Source organism: Abramis brama (assembly GCF_963993115.1).
Source record: "Abramis brama genome assembly, chromosome: 7".
Lineage (NCBI taxonomy): Eukaryota > Metazoa > Chordata > Actinopteri > Cypriniformes > Leuciscidae > Abramis > Abramis brama.
This window is the reverse complement of record NC_139969.1, coordinates 22,418,548-22,442,502: the sequence shown is the minus strand read 5'-3', so window position 1 is coordinate 22,442,502 and position 23,955 is coordinate 22,418,548. Positions and strand designations below refer to the sequence as shown.

Sequence of the window (23,955 nt, the reverse complement as noted above, 5' to 3'; positions counted from 1 at the left end):
GTTGCAATCAAGAGCAAGAGCAATGAGTGATTGTTCTGTCTTTTGTTGTTTGACTAACATTAAAAAGACAGACAGTAGCAGGAACATTAGAATGCTGTCACTTCATGAGCTAACACATGGGTCCAATATACCAGGGGTTGGCAACCGATGGGACACATGCTTCACAAACAGTCTTTTCAACCACACAGTATCGTTATTTTTGTGTAATATAGAAATATTAAAATGATCACAGAAGTACTGGGATAAAAGTTTATAGTTTGGATATAAACACTGATGCCTACAGTAGCAATCAAAATAAAGTAAATCACCTTTTGAAAGTAACTTGATACTTCAAATAAAGATTAATTACATTGTTACACCAGTAGGTGGTGACAAGTGACTGTTAAAAAATGTATTTGTCATCAAGAGATTTGTTCAAAAAGACTGATTAATCCAGTAATTAAATTATTCATTCAAATAAATTTTAAAAAAATCATTTGTTCAAAATAATTAAATAGACTGCAGTAATCAACATTTTGTCAGGAGCTTTAGTAAATTACATGTTATTTTGTTTAGTTGTCTATTCAGAATGGTGGGAGAATCGTGATCTCTATTTTAAACAAAAATTTGTGATTCTCAATTTTATCAAGAATCATGAAGCTCTATCATGAAGATAACATTTCCGTACACAACTTGTTTTCCACACATCTATTCATTCTCAACATCACCTGCTCCTTACCTGAAAGGAAAGGTCAATGGTGGCATTTCCAATCTGATTGACATTTGGCAAAGAGCCGCCATAGTACTGTCCTCGGTTCTGACCGAGCTGTAAATACTGGGTCTTCTGTAACTGTAACTGCAAGACAGAAAACAAACATCCAATCAATAAAACTGTGAGATACTAGTTAAAGTAAAACTGCCCTGCTGTAAACAACATTCAAGGTTTCCGGGAGTGATATTTCTTAATTGAAAAAGAGGCTACTTCCAATTATAAGTAAGGACACGAGGAAGGAAACCTTGTAACAATAACCATGACTATATTAGCGTCCACACCAACATACATTAACGGTCTGATTATAAGTGTTTTCTGCAGTTATGTCGCCTGCCGCTTTAAATTAGGGATGCACGATATATCGGCCACCATATCGGTATCGGCCAATATATATTCATATTTAATGTTATCGCCCTCAGGGCTCTACAGTGCGACCATTTCAGTCACATTTGCGACTTTACTGCGTGCGACTGTCAAATAGTATTTAGGAGTACCAGTGCGACTGACCCAATCAGGCCCGGAGGGGGTGCTATAGAGACCACCCTCAGTTGTTTTTGCAGCATTGAGTAATGTAGCCAATCACAGACACATCTGTTGATTTCCTGAACAGAATGGCCAATCAGAGGAGTTTAAGTTAAAGTCCACTCACTGTCCAAAACGCTGAAGTATGTACAGTACTGAGTTATGCAAGCTCGCGAATCCTCTCATTGCAAAAACGTACAGACACGATGTAAATAAAAGATTCATTGTGTAGTGTAGACAACTTCATTGATTATAAGGGAAGTTTGTGAGATTGCGCTGATTTTATACAACAATTCAATAAACATAAAGTTAATATTAAGTGACTCACATTTTAGGAACAGTATTGTCAGATTTTGCTCTATTTCGTCAACGAAAATAGTTCCAAACAAAATCACAGCTGAACCACTGCGCATCTCCAAACACACACGGGTGTTTCGTTTATGAATGAATCTGCGTTTTAAAACAAATCTAGTGAGTCAGTGATTCAATGACCCATTCATAAAGACTGTCACTTGCTTTGTTCCTGAATGAATCAGCCGTTCGAATGAATCGATTGAATGAACGATACAGTGACAAAGACAGTGACTTGCTGCCCCCTACTGGCAGTTTTAGATACATTTTTAAAGTATAATTTCCGTTATTTAAATCATTTAAAAAAAAATATTCAAAACCTTCTATTTAAAACATTAATCTCATAACATTGTTATCATGAATTCGAATGCATTCATCCCACTTCCATGACTATTTTCATTAAATAGTCTGTAAATATACCTAAACGCCACCTTTTTGTTTTTCTAATTTGGCCAATATATTAAAGCCGATAAATAATGGATTATTTCCTTCAGCTGAGACACTTCAGATGCGCACTGTTCGTCATGACAGTTTTGAATTGCTTGAAATATGAGTAGAATCACTTTTTTAAAAAAAAGGAAAATACAGTTAAGAGCAACATGTGCAATGCAAGTCTGTCAACTAGGCTACATAAAATTAGAACTTGTGTGCTTGGGACATGGCTTTTAATGGTGAGACTTTTGTTTTTATAATCAGGCTCTCGAATTTTATAAAATTTTATTTATATTTATCAGCCAATATATCGGTTATCGGCTTTCAAATATAAAGAATTACTGGTTTTCGGCCCAAATTTTCATATCAGTGCATCCCTACTTTAAATGCTCGAGCCGAATGGATTCTGATCAGCCGTCAATATTTTTTTATCGTTCATCGGATGGAAAAAGAGCAGCATTAATACATCACACTGAGGCATACATATGTTACCACGCGTATGCTGCAGATTTTATATAATGTTAGAAGCACCAGAATTTAAACAGTAACAAGAGAAGAGAAAAAAACAACAAAAACAAAACAGAAAAACTGTGAGCATAACTTTGAAATGATGTTAGTAAAGCAGTGCAGGCTAGGTCTGTGTGATCACAACCCTGTCATCAGTTTGCTGGAGTCCTTATTTTGGCATAAGTGCACAGGGCAATAATGCTGAACTGAGCTAATAGCCTACATTGTTGTTTATTGCTAAATTATTCATTGAGAGCATGTAAACATAAATACAAACATTGAGGTTTAGCTCTTCAGTAAGAAATTAAAATTTAGATTTAGAACTCTGGAAATGGCCTTGATTAAGTTACATTCCAGCTATAATGGCAAGAGACTGTAATGTGGCTGTCAAAACACATGCTCAATCCATTCACACTCATCCACTGCAGATGTGAGCATGGCAACTTTTGTAAGGCCTCGTCGTGACCGTCTGTTATTATCAAACATCTCAACAGCGTCCATTGGAAGGCAATCCATTAATCAACGCTAGAGACAAACGCGCACTAGAGAGGGGCGTTTGTTATTGTTTACGTCCAGACAGGCGGGTTCCGTGCGTGTCGTATCAACATAAATTCTGCCCCGCACCTCGGGCTGCAAACGAATGCTGCCATAAGAGAGAAAACAGACACACTTACACGGGCCGCCCGAGTAATACTCAGGTCTTTCATCACCTCCTCGAACGCAGCTGTCTCTTCCGCTTGCTTCTGGTTGTGTAACGCGATCTTCTCGCTGAATTTTCGCGGATTATTCGAGGTCGCCATGTTTCTCTCCTCCTGAGCTCCGCTCTGGTGGTTCAATGAGACGCTGCTGCGTGCGCGCGTCCGTGCGCGTGGGCGTATGAACAACACGCACATCTGGAGCGCGCGGGTTCTCCTCGTCTGTTGCCAATATTCGAGGATTATTATTATGTGTGCTGTGAATGAATGAAGATTAGGAATGGGAATAAGGTGATGCTGATTCTGACTCATTCGGTTCCATAAACGATTCTTTAATACCTTTGAGGAAGAAATATTAGGAAAAAATCTATAGGCTAGGCTATGCACTCACCAGTCTGTTAATAAATTATGACATTATTCCCGATTTAAACAGATGGGCTATAAAAAAATCTAAATATTGCAAATGTGTTTTTCTTAGACGTTTCTGCAATACAATTATTGACCCTAACTACAAAATAAAACAAACAAAAATGTAGTAGGCTATATATCTTCGTAAAAATATAGCCACCGAAAAGTCGAGTCTTTATTAACGCACACACGCACACAACACAGTAGCCATTACCTCAAACAACCTTTGTTCTTTGATGGATTAATTCCTAACTGTTTTGATTAGCTAAAATATTTTTTATTTTATTTTTTTATCATAGCCGTTCGTTCGGGAATCACACTGGTCGCCAAGTTTTGCTCATTCTGTAAAAAGAACCGGCCCATGGGAACGGACTACACATTCTGATCTGTGTTTGCTCAGTGTAAATCAGACTCTGTTGCTGATTCACTTCCGACTCTTAAGAGCCATTCGCAGTGGTGTAGTCTACGTGATACGCAGGTATACGCCGTATACCCACTAGAAAAGGCCAAGGATTTCCGTATACCCACTTAAAAAATCGTGAGGATACTTAACAACTTCGTTTTGTGTCAGAACTTTCACACTTTCATTCATAAATTCACCCCGTCAGTGTTTGCGAAGCGACACCGAATCGCGGAATCCAGTCACAAATGGAGCTTGCTAAGCAGAACGTCATCACGGAATTTGGCTATTTTTGAATTAATAAATCAAAAGTAGGGATATGATATGGATGGACTAGTGTCTGTGAATATTAAAGTTAAAAGAGACTGCAATTGTTCTACGCGTCTCCGGGAATGAGCGCTCAATGTGTGCTCCACTACGCACGCACACACACACACACACACACACACACACACACACTGAAGCACGCGTGACTCACGCTCGTGGTGTTTTCAGCGTTTCACTGTATTGAGACATGATGTAGGATAGGATACACATGTGCACTTTCATCGCAGAGCTGCTATGAGAGTCAATGCACGAGAATTTCACCATTTAATTTGACAAAACTATCATCATTCATTCGTTTCATATAGCCTACACATAGAAACTGTAATGTCTTCAAAACAACCTGTCAAAATAAAAGTTCGGTATAACTTGAAGAAATTATAACAGAAATATATTACTATTGCACAGTAGAGTATACTTCAAGTAGGCCTAATAATAATAATAATAATAATAGTTTATTAAAACACACAGAAACTCAAATGTCTACAACCCACCAAAATAAAAGTTTGGTCTAACTCAAAGAAATTAGAAAGAAATTGCACAGTAAAATGAATTTTAAAATAATAATAATAATAATAAAATCTATTAAAACGTTATTTTAAGGGAATATCACACAAGTTTTCATACATGTTATAATTTAAACAGTAAACTTGCCAAAACAATAACACCTTTTTTTTTTCTTTTCTTTTTTTTAAACACCATTTCTAAAGGTAAATTTGTATTTGTGCCTATAATGTTTCATTATTTTTTTTTTTTATTTTTTTTTTTTAAATTGTCAGCTGATAAAACCTGTGCTTCAGGGACCATATTCATATAACATCTAAGGCTAAATGTAGCTCTTAACTGGCTAAATTAGCCAGATTCCCAGTGAAATGCTCTCAGACAACAAGTGCAGTGAGTTTGCTTCTTTCTTCTCTGAGAAAATCAATAATATCAGAAAGGTGATCAGCACATCCTTGAGTTGCCCTGGGGTCAGACAGATCAAACCGCCTGAGAAAGTAGTTACTATGTCTGATTTCAAAGAAATTGATGGCAAAATTTTGGAAGAAACCGTACAGCACCTTAAAACATCAACCTGCGCTCTTGACACACTTCCCACATCATTTTTCAAAAGTGTGTTAAACTGTTTAGAAGCAGATCTCCTAGAAGTGGTAAATGCCTCACTTCTCTCTGGGAGTTTTCCAAACTCCCTGAAAACTGCTGTTGTCAAGCCCCTCCTGAAAAAGAGCAATCTGGATAAGACCATATTAAGCAACTATAGACCGATCTCAAATCTTCCTTTCATAGGCAAGATCGTTGAAAAAGTTGTCTTCAATCAGCTGAACAAATTCTTATGCTCGAATGGATACTTTGACAATTTTCAATCTGGTTTCCGACCGCACCACAGCACAGAGACAGCGCTCATAAAGATAATAAACAATATTCGCTTAAATACTGATTCAGGCAAAATATCAGTGCTGGTACTACTCGACCTCAGTGCTGCATTTGACACTGTCGATCATAACATACTTCTTGACAGGCTGGAAAACTGGGTGGGGCTTTCTGGGATAGTCCTAAAATGGTTCAGGTCATACTTAGATGGGAGAGGTTATTATGTGAGTATAGGAGACCATAAGTCTGAGTGGACATCCATGACATGCTTGAGTCCCTCAAGGCTCAATTCTTGCGCCACTCCTGTTTAACCTGTATATGCTCCCAATGAGCCAAATAATGAGAAAGAACCAAATTGCTTACCACAGCTATGCAGACGATACACAGCTCTACTTAGCCCTATCGCCTAACGATTACAGCCCCATTGACTGCCTGTGCCGATGCATTGACGAAGTCAACAGTTGGATGTGTCAAAACTTTCTTCAATTAAACAAAGACAAAACTGAAGTCATTGCGTTTGGAAACAAGGATGAAGTTCTCAAGGTGAATGCATACCTTCACTCTAGGGGTCAAACAACTAAACATCAAGTCAGGAATCTTGGTGTGACACTAGAGTCAGACCTTAGTTTCAGTAGTCATGTCAAAGCAATAACTAAATCAGCATACTATCATCTGAAAAATATTGCAAGAATTAGATGCTTTGTTTCCAGACAAGACTTAGAGAAACTTGTTCATGCTTTCATCACCAGCAGGGTGGATTATTGTAATGGACTCCTCACTGGCCTTCCCAAAAAGACCATAAGACAGTTGCAGCTCATACAGAACGCTGCTGCCAGGATTCTGAGCAGAACCAGAAAATATGAACACATCACACCAGTCCTCAGGTCTTTACACTGGCTCCCAGTTAAATTTAGGATTGATTTTAAAGTATTATTACTGGTATATAAATCATTCAATGGCCTAGGACCTCAATACATTGCAGATATGCTCACTGAATATAAACCCAGCAGATCACTTAGATCACTAGGATCATATCAGCTAGAAATACCAAGGGTTCACTCTAAGCATGGCGAGTCCGCTTTTAGCTATTATGCCAGCCGCAGCTGGAACCAGCTTCCAGAGGAGATCAGATGTGCTCCTACAGTAGTCACATTCAAATCCAGACTCAAAACACATCTGTTTAGCTATGCATTTAATGAATGAGCACTGTGCCAATGCTCGTCCGACTATCTGTACTGTACTGTACTGTATTTTATTTTTTATTTTTCTAAACTGTTTTAATTATTCTTATTTCTTTTTATTATTTTAATTTCTTCTATGTAAAGCACTTTGAATTGCCATTGTGTATGAAATGTGCTATATAAATAAACTTGCCTTGCCTTGCCTAAATTAGATGGTGATTAACAATAAACAGTAGAAAATCAGTCCAGTCTCCCCAGCTGTAAATGTCATTGGCTGTTAAAGTCTTGTGTTGCTTATAATAAATTGACATGTTGATAACACCTAATACTTCATAATGCTCTCAATTTCATGTCGATGCATACTGTATGCATTAGTGAGTGTGGTGGTGCTTATGGGGTGACGCTCTGGGATGGGTGAGTATGAGGCGGTATATTACAGTATACTCACTACAAAAAACTAGACTACACCACTGGCCATTCGTTTGGCAATTAGACGGCGCTAGTGGTCGCGTGTGTTGAGAATGAAATGTCAGGAGATCCTTCGGTTCCCATATTTATTTTTAATTTAAATGTTTCTGAATAAGAACAATTCTCGGTTCCCAACTCTAATTAAAAAAAAAAAAAAACTATCTACCTGGAGTTGTTAGATGCCGGGTCCACCCAGACGTGTCATTATGCATAATTATATTTAATATTTATAGGCTAGAATTGTTAAATGCTTCGCGACTTGCAGCCCTCACTGTCATTTGGATCAGTGTGAAATGAAACTCATTTTAACTATAGGCTTAAATTAAACAGAACCATGCAAGCATGTGGAAGGAAGTGTTTTACAGCAGTGGGGGGTATTTTTAATTGAGAAACAGAAGTATAGCTATCAGAGATATCAGATGTTGCATAATGCAGTTACATGTCAGTTTCGGTTAGGCATATGCAGTGGTTAACCATTAAATATTTACACACGTTTCTCATCAGACAGATATTTTTATTATTAGTGATATTTAAATAAAAATAGAGGCAAAGAAGAGGTCAAATTCTTGCAACCTGAAGGTGGAGTTTTTGTTTTCTAAAACAGTGAAGAACCCATTTAGCTTTTGTTTATCTGTCTAGAGCAAACCTAGCACTGGAAAATCGAGTTTCTTAGTTTAGTGTTCTAGTTTAGGATAAGTAGTTAAACAGAGCTGTCTGTTTGACATACTAACACAACATACTGTACATAAAAAGCATTTTCCATTGAACCCGGAATCATTTTCCATAAATTTTGTGGATTTGAATTAGGGGTTTTCCAGCTTCATGCTAGTCAACATTACTGAGAATGGGTCTCAAAGTGACACAATAAGTGGCTTTTTTAATCAGTAATTATGTAGTTCTTTCCTAAATAATAATTACACTATTTCATCCTCACAGTTTGCCCACTAACAAAAATAAACAATCATGCAAACATGTTAGTTTGAAGGCAAATGCATTACTTTTAACACCAGGGGGTGATATAAGCACAAGCGACCAGGACAGTGCCCGCGACTTGCTTGTTTCTTTTTTACATTAAGCTGCCATTGTTTTTGAAACCACATATTACATACATATACATGTACATTAGTCCCAGTAAAAACTGTTAGCTTTATTATAACATAACTTTATTATGCTGACTGGTCTTGCAATGTTAGCATAACTAAGTTCCTCTTTTTCTAGAGGATGTCTAACAGCATTGCCCACAACATCTGAGCTACTTTCACATTTTCCATTTTTTGTTTCTAATGTTGAGCCTCAGTTTGAAGTCTTGATCTTGTTAGCCAACTTTCATTTCTGTATATTAAAACTAGTCACGTTCAATGATTCAGGCTACTGCTATAGCCTACATTTATGGGCCAGTCTAGCATAGATTGTTACCAATAGCTTTCATACATTTGCTTTTATAGCATGATTTAAACTCTATTATTTCTGACAGCTGTGTGATCAACATTAGATGAAAATAGGCTACAGATTTTATGAACAACTGGTAAATTTTGAGAGGTCATGCTCAGCTATTATTATTTGAATATCATTTATAGCTCCTATTATCATGAACCCACAAATCTTATTTTCAGAGCAAATAACTGTTTATAAGAAGACAACAGGAAGAATGATTATGTGGGGGTGTGCATTTCCAGGTTGCATGACTGCTGCACTGAAAGAGGAACTTTAGGGCTTTTTGCAAAAAGAAACACCAAACGGCAGCTTGACCATTTCTGCCAGCTGCTGCGATACAGACGTAGGATATAAAGTTTCACCCACACAATATGGTAAGGCCATTTCTATTATGAACGATACATTTGGGTTACATTAGTGCAAGGTTAATTTAATTAATATCAATATATCACTTTCTCTTGTTGTGAAATACATTGATGTGGATGTTTTCTGCTTTAAATGCTTGAGTGTTTTGCTGTCATTTTAGATAGGGCATATCATAACATAATTTTTTTATCTTTTTTAGGCCACGGATAGCAGTAGGCCTTCTTCCACTGAAAGTAATTCTACAGACTCCACGACACCTGCCCCGATACCTGCCAACGGCCCGTCACTTGGACTTGCTGTTGGTTTGCCTATATTCTTTGTGGCTCTGCTTCTGGCGGGGATAGCAGTGCTACTCTGGTTTCGACACAGAAAATCAGTTGATATTGAGTCATCTAATAAACTTAAGAGCCAAGATAAGAGCCACGATGGTCATTCCAGAGAGTCTCCGTACAGTGAATATGCTGGAGGACTTCAACCTGCACCGCAGAGCCCAATCTATGAGAACTTTCAGAGTGGACAGTCCAATCTGCACGAATTTCAGAGGAGTGATGTTCAAAGCGAGGACACACACTGGTAAAGTACAAAAGTCAAATTTGTCGTAATGTAGATCATCAGAAATTGGGTGATGAGAAGGCTGCAATAAGTCTTTGAAGTAGTAATGGAATTTCCTGCTAAGTTCTGTTTGCTGAGTTTTGCAAGATCACAGTGACATTATGAATGTGTGGCAATAGTGGCATAACAGTCATCGAAAGTAACGTTAAAGGAGTTTTTATTTTGCCGCAATATTTATTGGATAATGTGTTGGTGCAAATTTTGCAATTCACCTTGTTATAACGTTTTTTAATGCTTTATTTGAGGATTTAATTGAGTTTTCAAGAACTGAATTTCACTTTTGCCCCCATTTAGGCCCCATCAAGCATACCTGCAGTGTGAGCCGCATGATGATGCAATCTACAGCAATGATCCTGCCCTCTTCCATCCAGATCAGGCAGAAATCTCAGAGGATGTTTACATCATGCCAGATGCTTGAAAGTCTGAAGTGTTTTGCTGTCCAATATTAATCCTTAAGTAAAATAATTTGTGCTGGCATGATGTGGAACAATAACATCCTTATTTTCAGATGGTAAAATTAAGGGCAAAACATTCTGCCCAAGAAATAGACTTGACCTGAGCAATGCAGTGCCTTTACAAACATTACATGAGCCAGTCTAGTTTAGTGACTGAACTCAGTGAGACAGCAAAACATAATCATGACCTCATTGATCACACTTTAACAGGTGTCTCTGCCGATTGCAAACAACCCCTGCTGAAAAGACCAGCTCTGACCAGAGTAAATGTTCCATGCTGGTACAGACTGGTTCTTTCTGGTTTGGTGGACCAACATAGCTAAGTTGTTCTAGTTGAGATGCTGGTCCATATGCTGGACCTTTCAGCAAGGGGCTTTTCACATGTGCCTCTATCATGTTTTTATTATTATCATTATTTACTACTACTGTTAAAAAGTTTGGTTAAAAAGATTTTTTTTTCTCCAAAGAATTCAATACTTTTATTTAGCAAGGATGCATTAAATTGGTCAAAAGTGACAGTAAAGACATTTATAATTGTACAAAATATGTATATTTCAAATAAATGCTGTTTTTTTTTCTGTTTGTTTGTTTTTTACTTTCAATTCATTAAAGAATCCTGATAAAAATGTATCACGGTTTCCACAAAAACTTTAAGCAGCATATTTGATTTCTAAAGGATCATGTGGCACTGTCTGGAGCAATGACTGATGAAAATTTTGTGAATAAATTATATTTTAGAATATATTTTATTTTAAAATATATTTTAAGAGACTTTAAAACAGTAGAAAATCTTACAGAACCTAATCTTTTGAATGGAAATGTATGAGCAGTGCATGTCACATGCCTCATATTTCATAAGATTTATGCTTACATCTATACAAAACGTGTTTTTTAAGCTTTCGTATCAATTAGGTGACAGAAATAACTATTCATCCTGACTGTGCCTTGTGATTTTTTTTATGTCACTGTGACCCACTGAAATCTTCTCTCTCAGCGATTAGCTACAAATTAGCTGAGAGTGTCTTTTCCACTTCCACAACTATACGAAACAAGTGGAACATTAGACAAGTAGGTGGGTTTATGGCACTAAGAAGCCGTCAGAATGTCACAATCAAAAATGCACAATGCCATAATAGTCTTGGTGTTGTTCATACACATCTCTCTGAAAAAGTATAATACAGTTGCTGCATATCCTGTTGGCAAGTCACTGTTTCCGGATATATTTCTCAGACTCAGATCTCAGATGAGATTGTTGTTGACTTTACATAACTTTTAATTAACCTACAGTCAATTAATGGCCATTGATCGAAGTTTAAATATTACATTGGATAAATCCCACTAAACTGCATTCTTCATAGTATATAGCTTTAGGGTTCGGAAACAGGGCTCAAATATGTGAGAGATTCAGTTGCACTATATCTTATCTATATTTTTTGACCGTGAATATGCATTTTTATGCCTTGCAAACCTAAATATTTGGTTTGTGAAGTGTGCTTGAAGTGTAAAGAAACATTTTCAGTGAGCTAAGATTATCTACTGTTGACAGATAAGGTTTTGAGGAAATTGTAAGAATGACTTAGTCATTGGCGAATGGTCTTGGTAGCTTTAGTAAGAATGGGTTGGAAAGTTAAAACTAATCATCAATGTCATGTACAGTATGCCATCATTTTCCAATAAAAGTGTTTATGAATTCTCTGAGTTTTCTGTCATTTCCAGCTATTGAAAATTGTCTTTGTAAAGAAAACGTACCATATTTATCACACTGGCTACTTTATTAGGTACACCTTGCTAGTACGCTACCCCTTTTGCTTTCAGAACTGCCTTAATTCATAGATTCAACAAGGTGCTTGAAACATTTCTCAGAGATTTTGGTCCATATTGACATGATATTATCACACAATTACTGCAGATTTCCCGGCTGCTCATCCATGATGTGAATCTCCTGTTTCACCACATCCCAAAGGTGCTCTATTGGATTGAGATCTGATGACTGTGGAGACCATTTGTGAACTCAGTCACTGTCATGTTCAAGAAACCAGTTTGAGATCATTTGAGCTTTGTGAGATGGTGCGTTATCCTGCTGGAACTAAGTAGCCATCAAGGGTATACTGTGGTAATAAAGGGATGGACATGGTCAGCAATAATCAGGTAGGTTGCTGCGTTTAAACGATGCTCAATTGGTACAAAAGTGCCCAAAGTGTGCCGAGAAAATCTCCCCCACACCATTACACCACCAGCAGCAGTGGATCCATGCTTTCATGTTTACATCAAATTCTGACCCTACCATGAATGTCGCAGCAGAAATTGAAACTCATCAGACCAGGCAACAGTTTTATCCAATTTTGTCCGCAGTTCTTACAGTATACAGGAGTGACACCTGGCGTAGCCCATCTGCTTCAAGGTTCGACGTGTTGCTCGTAAAAAGTGGTTATTTGAGTTACTGTTGCCTTTCTATCAGCTCGAATCAGTCTGGTCATTCTCCTCTGAGATTTATCAGAGGTCTGGTTTCAGGTATAATTTTTTCAAAGTGATGGTGCTTTGTATAATGTTATTTAGCGTGATAAGTAATACATCCGTTTGACATTTGTTCTGGCTACTGTATACAGACCACCAGGGCATCCACTCTGGCATCAACAAACACAGACCTGCCTAGGACTGTATATATCTTCTCTTTTTCGGACCATTGTCTGTAAACCGGTTGAGATGGTTGTGCATGAAAATCCCAGTTTTTGAAATACTCAGACCAGCCATCTGGCGCCAACGACCATGCCTTGTTCAAAGTTACTTAAAGGGATAGTTCACCCAAAAATGAAAATGCTGTCATCATTTACTCTTCCTCAAGTTGTTCCAAACCTGTATGACTTTCTTTCTTCTGTTGAACACGAAAGAAGATATTTTAAAGAAAGTCGGTAACCAAACGACTGATGGACCCCATTGACTTCCATAGTAGGAAAAAAAAATACTATGGAAGTCAATGGGGACCAGCAACTGTTTAATTACCAACCTTCTTTAAAATATCTTCTTTCGTGTTCAACAGAAGAAAGAAAGTCATACAGGTTTGGAACAACTTGAGGAAGAGTAAATGATGACAGCATTTTCATTTTTGGGTGAACTATCCCTTTAAATCACCTTTCTTCCCCATTCTAATGATCAGTTTGAACTTAAATGCAAAGAGTTGCTGCCATGTTATTGGCTGATTAGATTTGCGTTAACGAGTAGTTTAACAGGTGTACCTAATAAAGTATACTAATATATATATATATATATATATATAATCATTTACATGTAAAATATTACAAATTATAATACATAAAAAAAAAAAAATTAAATAAGAAAAAATTTACAAAATAAGAAAAGTATGCTTAAAATGTATAGCTACATATTCAATACAAAATTTCAAATAAAGAAAATCCTGGATATATGCAAATAGTCTATATTACAATCCTGGCAGCAAAACCTTTGTTTAGTGACTTTCTAGCGGCATTCAATCGTCGCAGACTACTGACACACATCTTATCCAAACTATGTTTCCAGGTTAATGGCACAGCCAGATATGCAAAGGTGAATTTCCTTATAGTTCTACTGTACCCACATACTTAATAAAGAGCAATTTCTTGTTTATTTTGCCCCATTGTTTTATCCAAACCTACTAAGACAGTTTTATTGATGTATGAGCCGGTGCTTTCTCTGTTTGAAGCAGATAAAGTGATAGTAATGAGAAGTACAAGGAAGTCAGTTTGTTTATCGCTTTATGATTGATTGTGTGATGATTACAAATTATTATTGTTCTTATCAATGAAATGATTACATTGTGTCAAAACAATACATCAGTTAATGTATCTCAAAAAATATTTACAGTCAGCAAAATCCTGCAGAGTCAATAGGCAACAAATTTTTTATGGACTATCGTGACAGTATTATGTAAACACTGAGTCACAAATGAACTCTCCACTGTGCTTGCTTTAGAGAGCATTCACTCTCTGGTCAAGGCCAATGAAACTTATGTGTGCTTTCAAGGCTACAGATGTAAGAACTGGGATATCTTTATAGATGTGATAAATACGCATATTATTGGATGACATGGATAAATATCTTTTATGCATATTTATGGCATGACCTCACCTTGAAAATTATCTATAACTGAGTGGGTATTGTAAAATGTTAAGTGTAATTTAAAAGTTTACACTTAAAACGTTTTGTAAATTCATTTTATAGTTCATTGTTATATCATCTGAGTGAGTCATACACAAATAATTAATTCTGATGACATATTTTCCGCAATTTAATAGCAAGAAGAGGTCATTTCAATGTGGATTCAAAGCTTTTTAACCACATACAGAGTTTTCATAGCAGCTCAAACTTGACTTGGTTTCACAAAAAACGTTTGAGGATGTTGAATCGTCTTTGTTGAAATGAACAGTGAACATACATACTGAAAATAGATAATTTCCTTGAAGGAATACAACTACTTTATTTACATTCTTTCAAAAATACAAAAGATTTCTTGATTCATTCGCAACACAGTAACAAACTAAAAAAGACGGTACAAAACTTTTCAAATAAATTACAATAAATAACTTGATATTCCAGTATGTCAATCATGTGAAAATACAGTAGCCTACCCAACATGTCAGTGTATGCAGGAAAGCAGGCATCTGGTTTCAGAAGAAGTCAAACTACTATAAACCAGAGGAATGTAACCAAAGGTGTGTGAGAACATTTATTTGTATTTCATCGGCTAGATATTTTGCCTCCTTTTCGTCTTGAGATTATAATGTTCAGTTATTAATAAGTCTCCTTTAATGCCAATGTTGCTTATGCACAGTGGCATTTACTAACTATCAAATCGTTGAAAGGCGTGAGTTTCAGCTTTCCACGACTGTCATAGTGCATGAGAACCATTGGCTCATAGGCAGCTGGTACGCAGCAAGGCCCGGGTGTTGTTCCTTTGGACATAAGATGCAGACGAGACTTAACCTGAGTGTGCATACTGGCGGGTTTATAATTATGCGGACAGGAACCATCACAATAGTGCATAGTATAGCCTGAAGGAGCAATAACCCAGTCTGACCAGCCGATCTCTTTGAAGGAAACATTTAATGACTTTCTCCTACAGTGACTTTCATCCTCAACACTTTCCTCCTTAGTAGAGACAGCTCTCCTGCTTCTCCTCACTGCTTGGTCAAGTTGTAAAATAAGCCGAGGCATGGATTGTGTACTCACTTCTTGTTTTTTGAGAAGGCAAATTTCAACAACTAAAAGTTCAGCACTCGTGTCCTTAAGCCACTTCTCAACCGCAACTGTTAAATCCAACGTGACATCCCGAGAGCTCAAGTCCCTCGTGTGAAATACAGTCTCTTTATGAAAACCAGGAGGTTTATGCATTCTAACCACAATGTCTTTTGATAGCCATGGCTGGCCGGGTGAAATTTTGTACATGTGCGGTCTCTTAATTTGCAGCCTTGCATGTTTAAGGTTGACTCCAGTTTTGATGCGCGAGTTCTTGTGGAAAGCAGCTCTGAACCACTGGTGCCTTGAATCCATGCTTGAATTCAGAGGCTGTACTGTTAGGAAAATAATAAAGAAAGGCTGAAATTAGACAATGCAAAACAAATGTGTATATGCAAACATATACCAAATAAATGAATTATATATTTTAATCTTTAATCCACTTGAGTACAGTGAATAAATGTAAAACAAATGTAGCCTACATATGTGTAAATATGTTTTGTGTGTGTATGTATATACTGATAGACACCACCACAAACACGCACACACATAACAAATATTGACTTTACTACATTCAGTTCAGGGGGAAAGGTGAGAAATTAGACAATGCAAACTACATACACGTTTTTATTTTTAGTCCAATAAATATATACATACTATCTTTACTATACTATCTTTAAACCAATATATATATATATATATATATATATATATATATATATATATATATATATATGCGTGTATTTTTTTAAACAAATTTACTCATGCTTTCAAATTACACAATTAAACGTTTTTATTTTAAAATATTATAATAAAAACGTACCTGTTGTGGGAAAGAGCACCGTAGAGGCTCTTCTTGCAGGCTGAAGCTCCGGCCCTTCACTGGAATTCCCTTGAAGCAGCTGTCCAATTCTCCTATACTGACGGTACATCCTGACCAGGTCCTGGTGAGACGCTCTTCCACCAGGCCTGGGTGGTTCCTCCATCCCCAGGTACTCCAGAATAATGGTTTTCAGAGCCTCAAGCTGCAGGCCCATGAACATTTCCCCATGCTCCCGTTGAGCTGTAGACTCACTCAGGCAAGAGCTAAAAATAACAGCCCCAACAGAAAGGAGAAAGCACTGTGCTACCGAGTTCTGCATGGCAAGTTCTTTTTGTTTGTGCTGTCTTTGTGTTGGTCAGTGGAATGAATGACATTCCAGGCATGTTTTCATTTATACAGGTACAGGCCACGCCTCACCAGAGAGGATTGCTCATCTACACCCACAATGAAACTACACATAAAGTAGTCATTCCCTATAGGCAATGACATCATATCAGTAGGATTTTAGAATAATACTGTCAACCCAAAGTGAAATTCGTCTTGGACTTGGGACTTGCTGGATAATATGTATACAAATATAAAAATCTATAATGAGCCCAAAAAGACAAGAATAGTTGGAGAGTATTTTTTATTAAAATTAATGTCTGTGCTATGCTTCTCCATTATGTAATTCTACATTTGAATAGATCTAAATTATGTGTACAGTATATTACAAATTATCTTAAGTCCACACACAGTCTGCATCAAATTCATAATAACAAAGGATAATCTATAATTATGGGACCACCACTATATGTGTGGTCTTGCCTAAACTTGCTTTTGTCTTTATAAATAAACGACTTTCATATGATCATTTAAAAAAAAAAAAAAAAAATCTGTTTTCAGATAGGACACATTTCTGTTTACATGTGGAACGATAGATGGCAGTACAATAAAACTCACATATGGTAATGAAATAAAGCAAGACAGAAAGGTTGAATAATTTGCATAAATGGCTAAGCTAAGGCAACTCGTCACGTGTTGTGTGTCACATGCTCAGATGACTCTCCTAAGGTAAAAGTGTGTGAAAGGTTCTTAGGTATGTTTCAAACAAACATTGTGGTGTGTGTCAGAATGCCAAGAGCACCACACTGAGTAATGGAGCATTTCGATTATTTAAAACATGAAGGAAGGTTGTCATTCAATACACACCCACAATGAACTCTCAAGAACACAGTATGTTACACCAGAAAAATTGCATTTATTGACCTATCTATGTACTGTATATATTTTACACACCACTGCAACAGGTTAAAGGGCACGTTTGAGTGTTTTGGACGTGCCTCTTTGTCAAGTTCATCCAGTTAATTTACAACTAAATTACAAAAATACACACTAACAATGAATTCCATAATTCCAAGAGACCTGTCCACATTTAGATCACAGATAAACAAGCCTTTCTGTAATCTGTGATAATACATGTCAGTGAGGCTACTGTGATGACATTTTACAGCAGAATTGCATCATAAGACACCCACATTTAGGGCAGTTGTGTGTTCACAATAGTAAGGGTTACTGGGTCATTCTAGCAATGCTATTTAAAAAGTAGTAAAAATGTTTGTCTGTTCCCCTGTGGTCCATACATTATATGAGATATGAGGAGATAAAAATGTTTCCATCGTCGAAGATGATTGACAGTTCGCATACAGTCAGGATTGGCGATATGGTTATGTTCTGGGCAAGAACTCCCTGCCCATCCATAGGAGCAGCAGAACAGGGGTAAACAGAACCAAATCAACATAAATGTATTGCGGATATTATTAATGTTCAATGATTTATGTATAACATGATTCAAGAAAATGAGTCTGATTCAAAGTGGAATATCAGAAGGCCAAGTCCTGACTGGACGAGACGAGGAGCTGGGGATGGAGGAGGGTAATTAGCTCCTGAGCAACGAGATAAAGCTGCTGATAATTCTGAATGGATAGAGATAGGCATAGAATTCCTATAGGTAGACATGGATCAGCTGAGAGTCAGCTGATGCAAGCTTGACTGATGTGACCTGCCAGAACTGATGCTATTGACAAGTGTAAAAGCAAGAGTGTCACAAACCACTATAAATAAAAAAAGAGCATCATCTCATTTTTGGTGTCAGACATAAGCTTCCTGAAGATGAATATAGATAAATGACTCCCTCTAGTGGTTACTATGGAAAATAACAAAATCTGAAAACAGGGGGGATATATATATATAAAAGTTAAAATATTAAACCGTTACATATTTTTAGAGACAGGATGGCTTGCTTTAAAAGACAATATCACTATATTAGACAATATACATTATAAAATATCTTATATATATGTCAATACAAACTGAAAGACAATGAAAGTTACATGTAACAAAAAAGCAATGAAGGTTAATAAAGAAATTATGGAAATTAAACACCAACAACAACGGAATCACAGCAAAGTCAGAGCTCCTCTCTAAATTCTGTCACAACAAATACCTATTATCAAACTAGAATCTACTGAAAACTAAAACTGACATAAATTTGTCATAAACAATTTCATGAATTGGGAAGGAAGCAGGGAAAAGCTCAGCCTCAAAAGCTGGATATAATATAATCATTGTCGTGCTCAAACAACTCTAACAAGCACAAACGATCCTGCCTTTGTTCCAGGAACACAGTGCATCAGGCGCACACAGTAATAGGAAAGGACAAAAAGCAGTGGACTGTAAAGGCCACACTCCCTTTGATTTACCACAGCAAGTAACTGCACAGAAAATAAATACATAAATAAATGTGCAAAAATTTACTATAGGAAACTATCATGGTTCATTTAAAAAAAGCACACTAAATGTGCACTCAAGCATTTGAATATTAAAAACAACCAAGAATTCACATTGTAAGATCATTTAAAGACCATTTAAAGATTGTGTTCTGTGCATAAAAGGAGAGCAGACAGCCTAGACAAAGAGTGACTCATGCAGTGTTGTGATGTTTTTCAATCAATGTTCCATTGTTACATCAAAGCATCGTGGTGCCACTTGGAGACAGACAATAATCAGCCAAGAGACAACATCCCACATGACTGACAGTGCCAGGCTACCTGCCCAAATGATTCCAGCATGCTTCTGAAAATTTCAATATCGGAAAGTTTCATCGGCAAACAGAGCTGAATTTTTCATAAATCAAAGGTCTTTTATATTTAGCAAAAGACAAAGAATCAAATACAACAAATACTTACATGACAGAGGGGGTCATGCATCAGTATCTTGGATGCCCCCAGTACTCAATATAATTACATCCTTGGTGTAAAATATGATTTTATTTGCCAGCTTTCACTCAAAGCTAAACATTAACACCAGAAAATGCATTGCCCATACATTCATGTTTTAGCCCAGCATATAGCCTATCAACTGTGAACCTTAAGGGTACCAGATATAAACATTTCTGTAAATTACCTCTATGGATCTTCAGAACTTCTAAGCTAAAGTTACTCTTAAAAAATCAACCAATTAACAGCCATGCTAATTATTCATTCATTTGACGCAACAGTAGCCTACTCAGTCAAATAGCTTCACATAGTTACATTTTGGTTAAGATTTTTCTTTAAATTAACTACACCGTCTACAAAGCAGCCTAAATTAATATGAAAGACAGCACTTCGAGAAGCTACAGCACAACAACAACCTGATTCACGTCGCTACCGCCTTAATTGTACAGATTCGTGTTTTGATTGGTTCCTCGCAGACTCTCACATCCTCTAGTCAGGTGACAGAGTGCTCGCTTTTTTTAGGGGCTGAGTGAGAGATATCATGAGTAAAAGACATTTATCCCTACGGGATAGGTTAAATTAACGATAGGAAACCTACAACACATATTCATAATGGATGAGCCAAATATACTGAGGCGGCGTGGTCTCCAGGTAAGAGTGCATGAGTGATACATACCGTAGTAGACTATTATGAGGATATATATGGATATTTAACAACACAAATACAGTGGTTTATCAGTATCAGTATGTTTTATTATATTTTTGTAAAGTGAACGGTGCATCTTAGTTGCAACCACTTATTTATTTCACACGTTTAGCAATCCGTTTGTTTGTATACATTGAACAGAATCTCGTAGTGTTTGAAATGGGTTGATTTGACGTGGCGAGTGTTGGAAATAAACGGTTTTTGGATTAAATACTTGGTAAGTATGCATCATGAATATAATATATGTATTTATAAGCGCGACATTTTATGCATGTTTCGGTTTTTACAAAACCAGTGAAGTCACACGTTTCATCAGCAGTTACCATGGTGATTACTGCATTTGTTATGCTTCGATCTGTTTATGATGGAAAGACCTGCCTTTGCGCCCTTGAATCTGTCTAAAAAAATCTGTCTAAATTGATTTTTTTTTTAAAGGTGTGTTGGGCTGTATTTGCCTGAAAATCGGAACGACAGTAAAAATGAGACCGGGGAGTGAACGAAAATATATTTTGTTTTAAAATCTGTAACAGTTTTTTAAGCTATGCGTCCAAAACTCTGATATAGCCATGTCCCCATGTTTGAGAGCAACAAATTACATAATTTAGAAATCTTCAATTTACCCCTAATACCCCTACCCTTAACACAAAACTGTAAACATATGAAATATTTTAATTTTATATATATATATATATATATATATATATATATATATATATACACACATTATTATGAATGCAAATAACATTTGATGCCAGACATGAAAGTTTTTTTAATTTTATTTTTATATCATTATTGTTTTTGTTAATCATCCTGTTAATCCTTTATATTTCTAATTTCTTGACCTCAGGTGGAGGTAATTACGTATAATTACGTCATAATTACGTTCTATTAAGTATTTATTATGGAAAGCACATATTCTCTTTCTCCCACTCAAACGCTCACACATACAGTACGGACACACACTCACACAGAAACCTGTTGTCAGCGCTGCTCTGATGATTTTATTAGTAAACTAGTTTAGCAGCTAGTCTAATTGAAATTTTTCACTAGCGAGGTAATAACGGCGCTGTTCTTTGAGCAGATAAACTTACAGCTGTTGACAAACACTGTTGAGAGACACAGATTCAGGTAGGCTAATTCATACACGCTTGTTTAATCTGTCTCTCTGTCTCTCTGTCTCTCTCTATCTCTCTTTGTCGCTGTCTTTGTCTCTCTCTCTCTCTCTCTCTCTCTCTCTCTCTCTCTCTCTCTCTCTCTCTCTCTCTCTCTCTCTCTCTCTCTCTCTCTCTCTCTCTCTCTCTAATAACTGCATTAATCTGCGTTAGTCTGCTATCAGTGGCTCAAGCTGGAATGAGATGAAAAATAATGCACACCCGAGGTGTCTTCTCCGCTTTGCCGCATCACCATGTGCATTATGTTTCTAATAATTCAACGGTCTGGAGTCAATTGTTCCTTACATATACTCACCTAAAGGATTATTAGGAACACCTGTTCAATTTCTCATTAATGCAATTATCTAATCAACCAATCACATGGCAGTTGCTTCAATGCATTTAGGGGTGTGGTCCTGGTCAAGACAATCTCCTGAACTCCAAACTGAATGTCAGAATGGGAAAGAAAGGTGATTTAAGCAATTTTGAGCGTGGCATGGTTGTTGGTGCCAGACGGGCCGGTCTGAGTATTTCACAATCTGCTCAGTTACTGGGATTTTCACGCACAACCATTTCTAGGGTTTACAAAGAATGGTGTGAAAAGGGAAAAACATCCAGTATGCGGCAGTCCTGTGGGCGAAAATGCCTTGTTGATGCTAGAGGTCAGAGGAGAATGGGCTGACTGATTCAAGCTGATAGAAGAGCAACTTTGACTGAAATAACCACTCGTTACAACCGAGGTATGCAGCAAAGCATTTGTGAAGCCACAACACGCACAACCTTGAGGCGGATGGGCTACAACAGCAGAAGACCCTACCGGGTACCACTCATCTCCACTACAAATAGGAAAAAGAGGCTACAATTTGCACGAGCTCACCAAAATTGGACAGTTGAAGACTGGAAAAATGTTGCCTGGTCTGATGAGTCTCGATTTCTGTTGAGACATTCAGATGGTAGAGTCAGAATTTGACGTAAACAGAATGAGAACATGGATCCATCATGCCTTGTTACCACTGTGCAGGCTGGTGGTGGTGGTGGTGTAATGGTGTGGGGGATGTTTTCTTGGCACACTTTAGGCCCCTTAGTGCCAATTGGGCATCGTTTAAATGCCACGGCCTACCTGAGCATTGTTTCTGACCATGTCCATCCCTTTATGACCACCATGTACCCATCCTCTGATGGCTACTTCCAGCAGGATAATGCACTATGTCACAAAGCTCGAATCATTTCAAATTGGTTTCTTGAACATGACAATGAGTTCACTGTACTAAAATGGCCCCCACAGTCACCAGATCTCAACCCAATAGAGCATCTTTGGGATGTGGTGGAACGGGAGCTTCGTGCCCTGGATGTGCATCCCACAAATCTCCATCAACTGCAAGATGCTATCCTATCAATATGGGCCAACATTTCTAAAGAATGCTTTCAGCACCTTGTTGAATCAATGCCACGTAGAATTAAGGCAGTTCTGAAGGCGAAAGGGGGTCAAACACAGTATTAGTATGGTGTTCCTAATAATCCTTTAGGTGAGTGTATATTTGTTGACAGGATGAATTTTTATTATGAAGCCCAACTTGAATTCAGTGCACTTCTGAGCTTTACTTTAGCAGAGACCATGAGTACTGTGAAAGATAAAAAGATATATTGTTTATTTTTTAAGAAAGAGTAGCTTATTTCTTAGTTCATAAAAAGTGTATACATCCTTGAGGAAAGGCACAAAACTATTGGAGAATAAACAAGACAACCTTTGTTATTGGTCATTTACAAGACACTCATTCAAAGCGACAAAGTACACTACATTGACAGTCCCCTTGGACACGATAGCCCAGTAAAACAAAAAATGAGCTGACACAAACATCTCCCACTTCTGAGGGCTGACAAATTTATATCCAAAAGCAGAAGAGTATATAGGCCTAGTTGTCCATAAGGCTGAGCTTTGGATCTCAATAATGTATTTATTAATGGTATAGTCATTCCACCATCACAAATGATTTTATGGAAATGTTTTTTGCATTATTTGTAATGGAGCTAAAGAAGAAAGCAAGGGACTGGCTCCATGTAAGCACTTGAGCTTTTTAAGAGAAACTTTTGTACCATGCATAAACTGAACTCTTTTATGAGTTTTAGGATTATACACTCCAACCTTGCAACTAATGAAGTATTAATTTGGCCTCATACATCCTGATTATCTTCGGATGTCCATCCAAATATTCAGTGGCATTGAGCCTACTGACAGTGATTCTCCAGCCAAAAAGGGACAATGAGACATTGAGTAGCTTCAGTTTTCAGATTTTGCCAGGAACTTGGCTATTACCAAGGAATTTTGTGAGGTCACAGCATCATTTTATTACAATAATTATGATTTAAGACCTTGAAGTTTTATAAGGATTAAATCAAGAGTCAGTGACAATACTAAAAACACTGACAGCTTTCAACGAATCCAGAAATGCAAAAACATAATTGCTCTATTTTTTTTTTGTACAATTATTATTATTATTTTTATTAGCTGTGT

At 37.0% G+C, this 23,955-nt stretch overlaps 3 protein-coding genes across 7 annotated transcripts in view; 1 reads left to right on the top strand and 2 right to left on the bottom strand.

Annotated features, from left to right (window-relative positions):
- The window catches only part of crtc1a (CREB regulated transcription coactivator 1a), a 28,317-nt gene extending 24,819 nt beyond the window's left edge, over nt 1-3,498 (bottom strand). For 2 of the 5 annotated variants that reach the window (XM_084118922.1, XM_084118923.1), the window contains exons 1-2: nt 3,238-3,488; nt 719-835 (exon numbers count right to left, since the gene is read on the bottom strand). In XM_084118922.1, the coding sequence (XP_083975048.1) occupies nt 719-835; nt 3,238-3,456 (336 nt within the window). In that variant the 5' untranslated portion in view covers nt 3,457-3,488. Of the gene's footprint in view, nt 1-718; nt 836-3,237 lie in introns of all 5 variants that reach the window. The other 3 variants (XM_084118919.1, XM_084118920.1, XM_084118921.1) reach the window with 3 other exon arrangements.
- A 5,597-nt stretch (nt 3,499-9,095) lies between these two features.
- LOC311086175 (uncharacterized protein) lies at nt 9,096-10,859 on the top strand. Its single transcript, XM_084118924.1, has 3 exons — nt 9,096-9,218; nt 9,410-9,783; nt 10,117-10,859. Exons 1-3 carry the CDS (start codon nt 9,216-9,218, stop codon nt 10,238-10,240), a joined length of 501 nt encoding a protein of 166 aa, XP_083975050.1. The 5' UTR covers nt 9,096-9,215; the 3' UTR covers nt 10,241-10,859.
- A 3,757-nt stretch (nt 10,860-14,616) lies between these two features.
- Nucleotides 14,617-16,694, bottom strand: gdf15 (Growth differentiation factor-15). The gene is made up of 2 exons (XM_084120471.1): nt 16,330-16,694; nt 14,617-15,841 (listed from the first exon to the last, which is right to left on the bottom strand). The coding sequence occupies exons 1-2, from the start codon at nt 16,646-16,648 to the stop codon at nt 15,093-15,095; spliced, it is 1,068 nt and encodes a 355-aa protein (XP_083976597.1). The 5' UTR covers nt 16,649-16,694; the 3' UTR covers nt 14,617-15,092.
- Nucleotides 16,695-23,955: the final 7,261 nt, after the last annotated feature.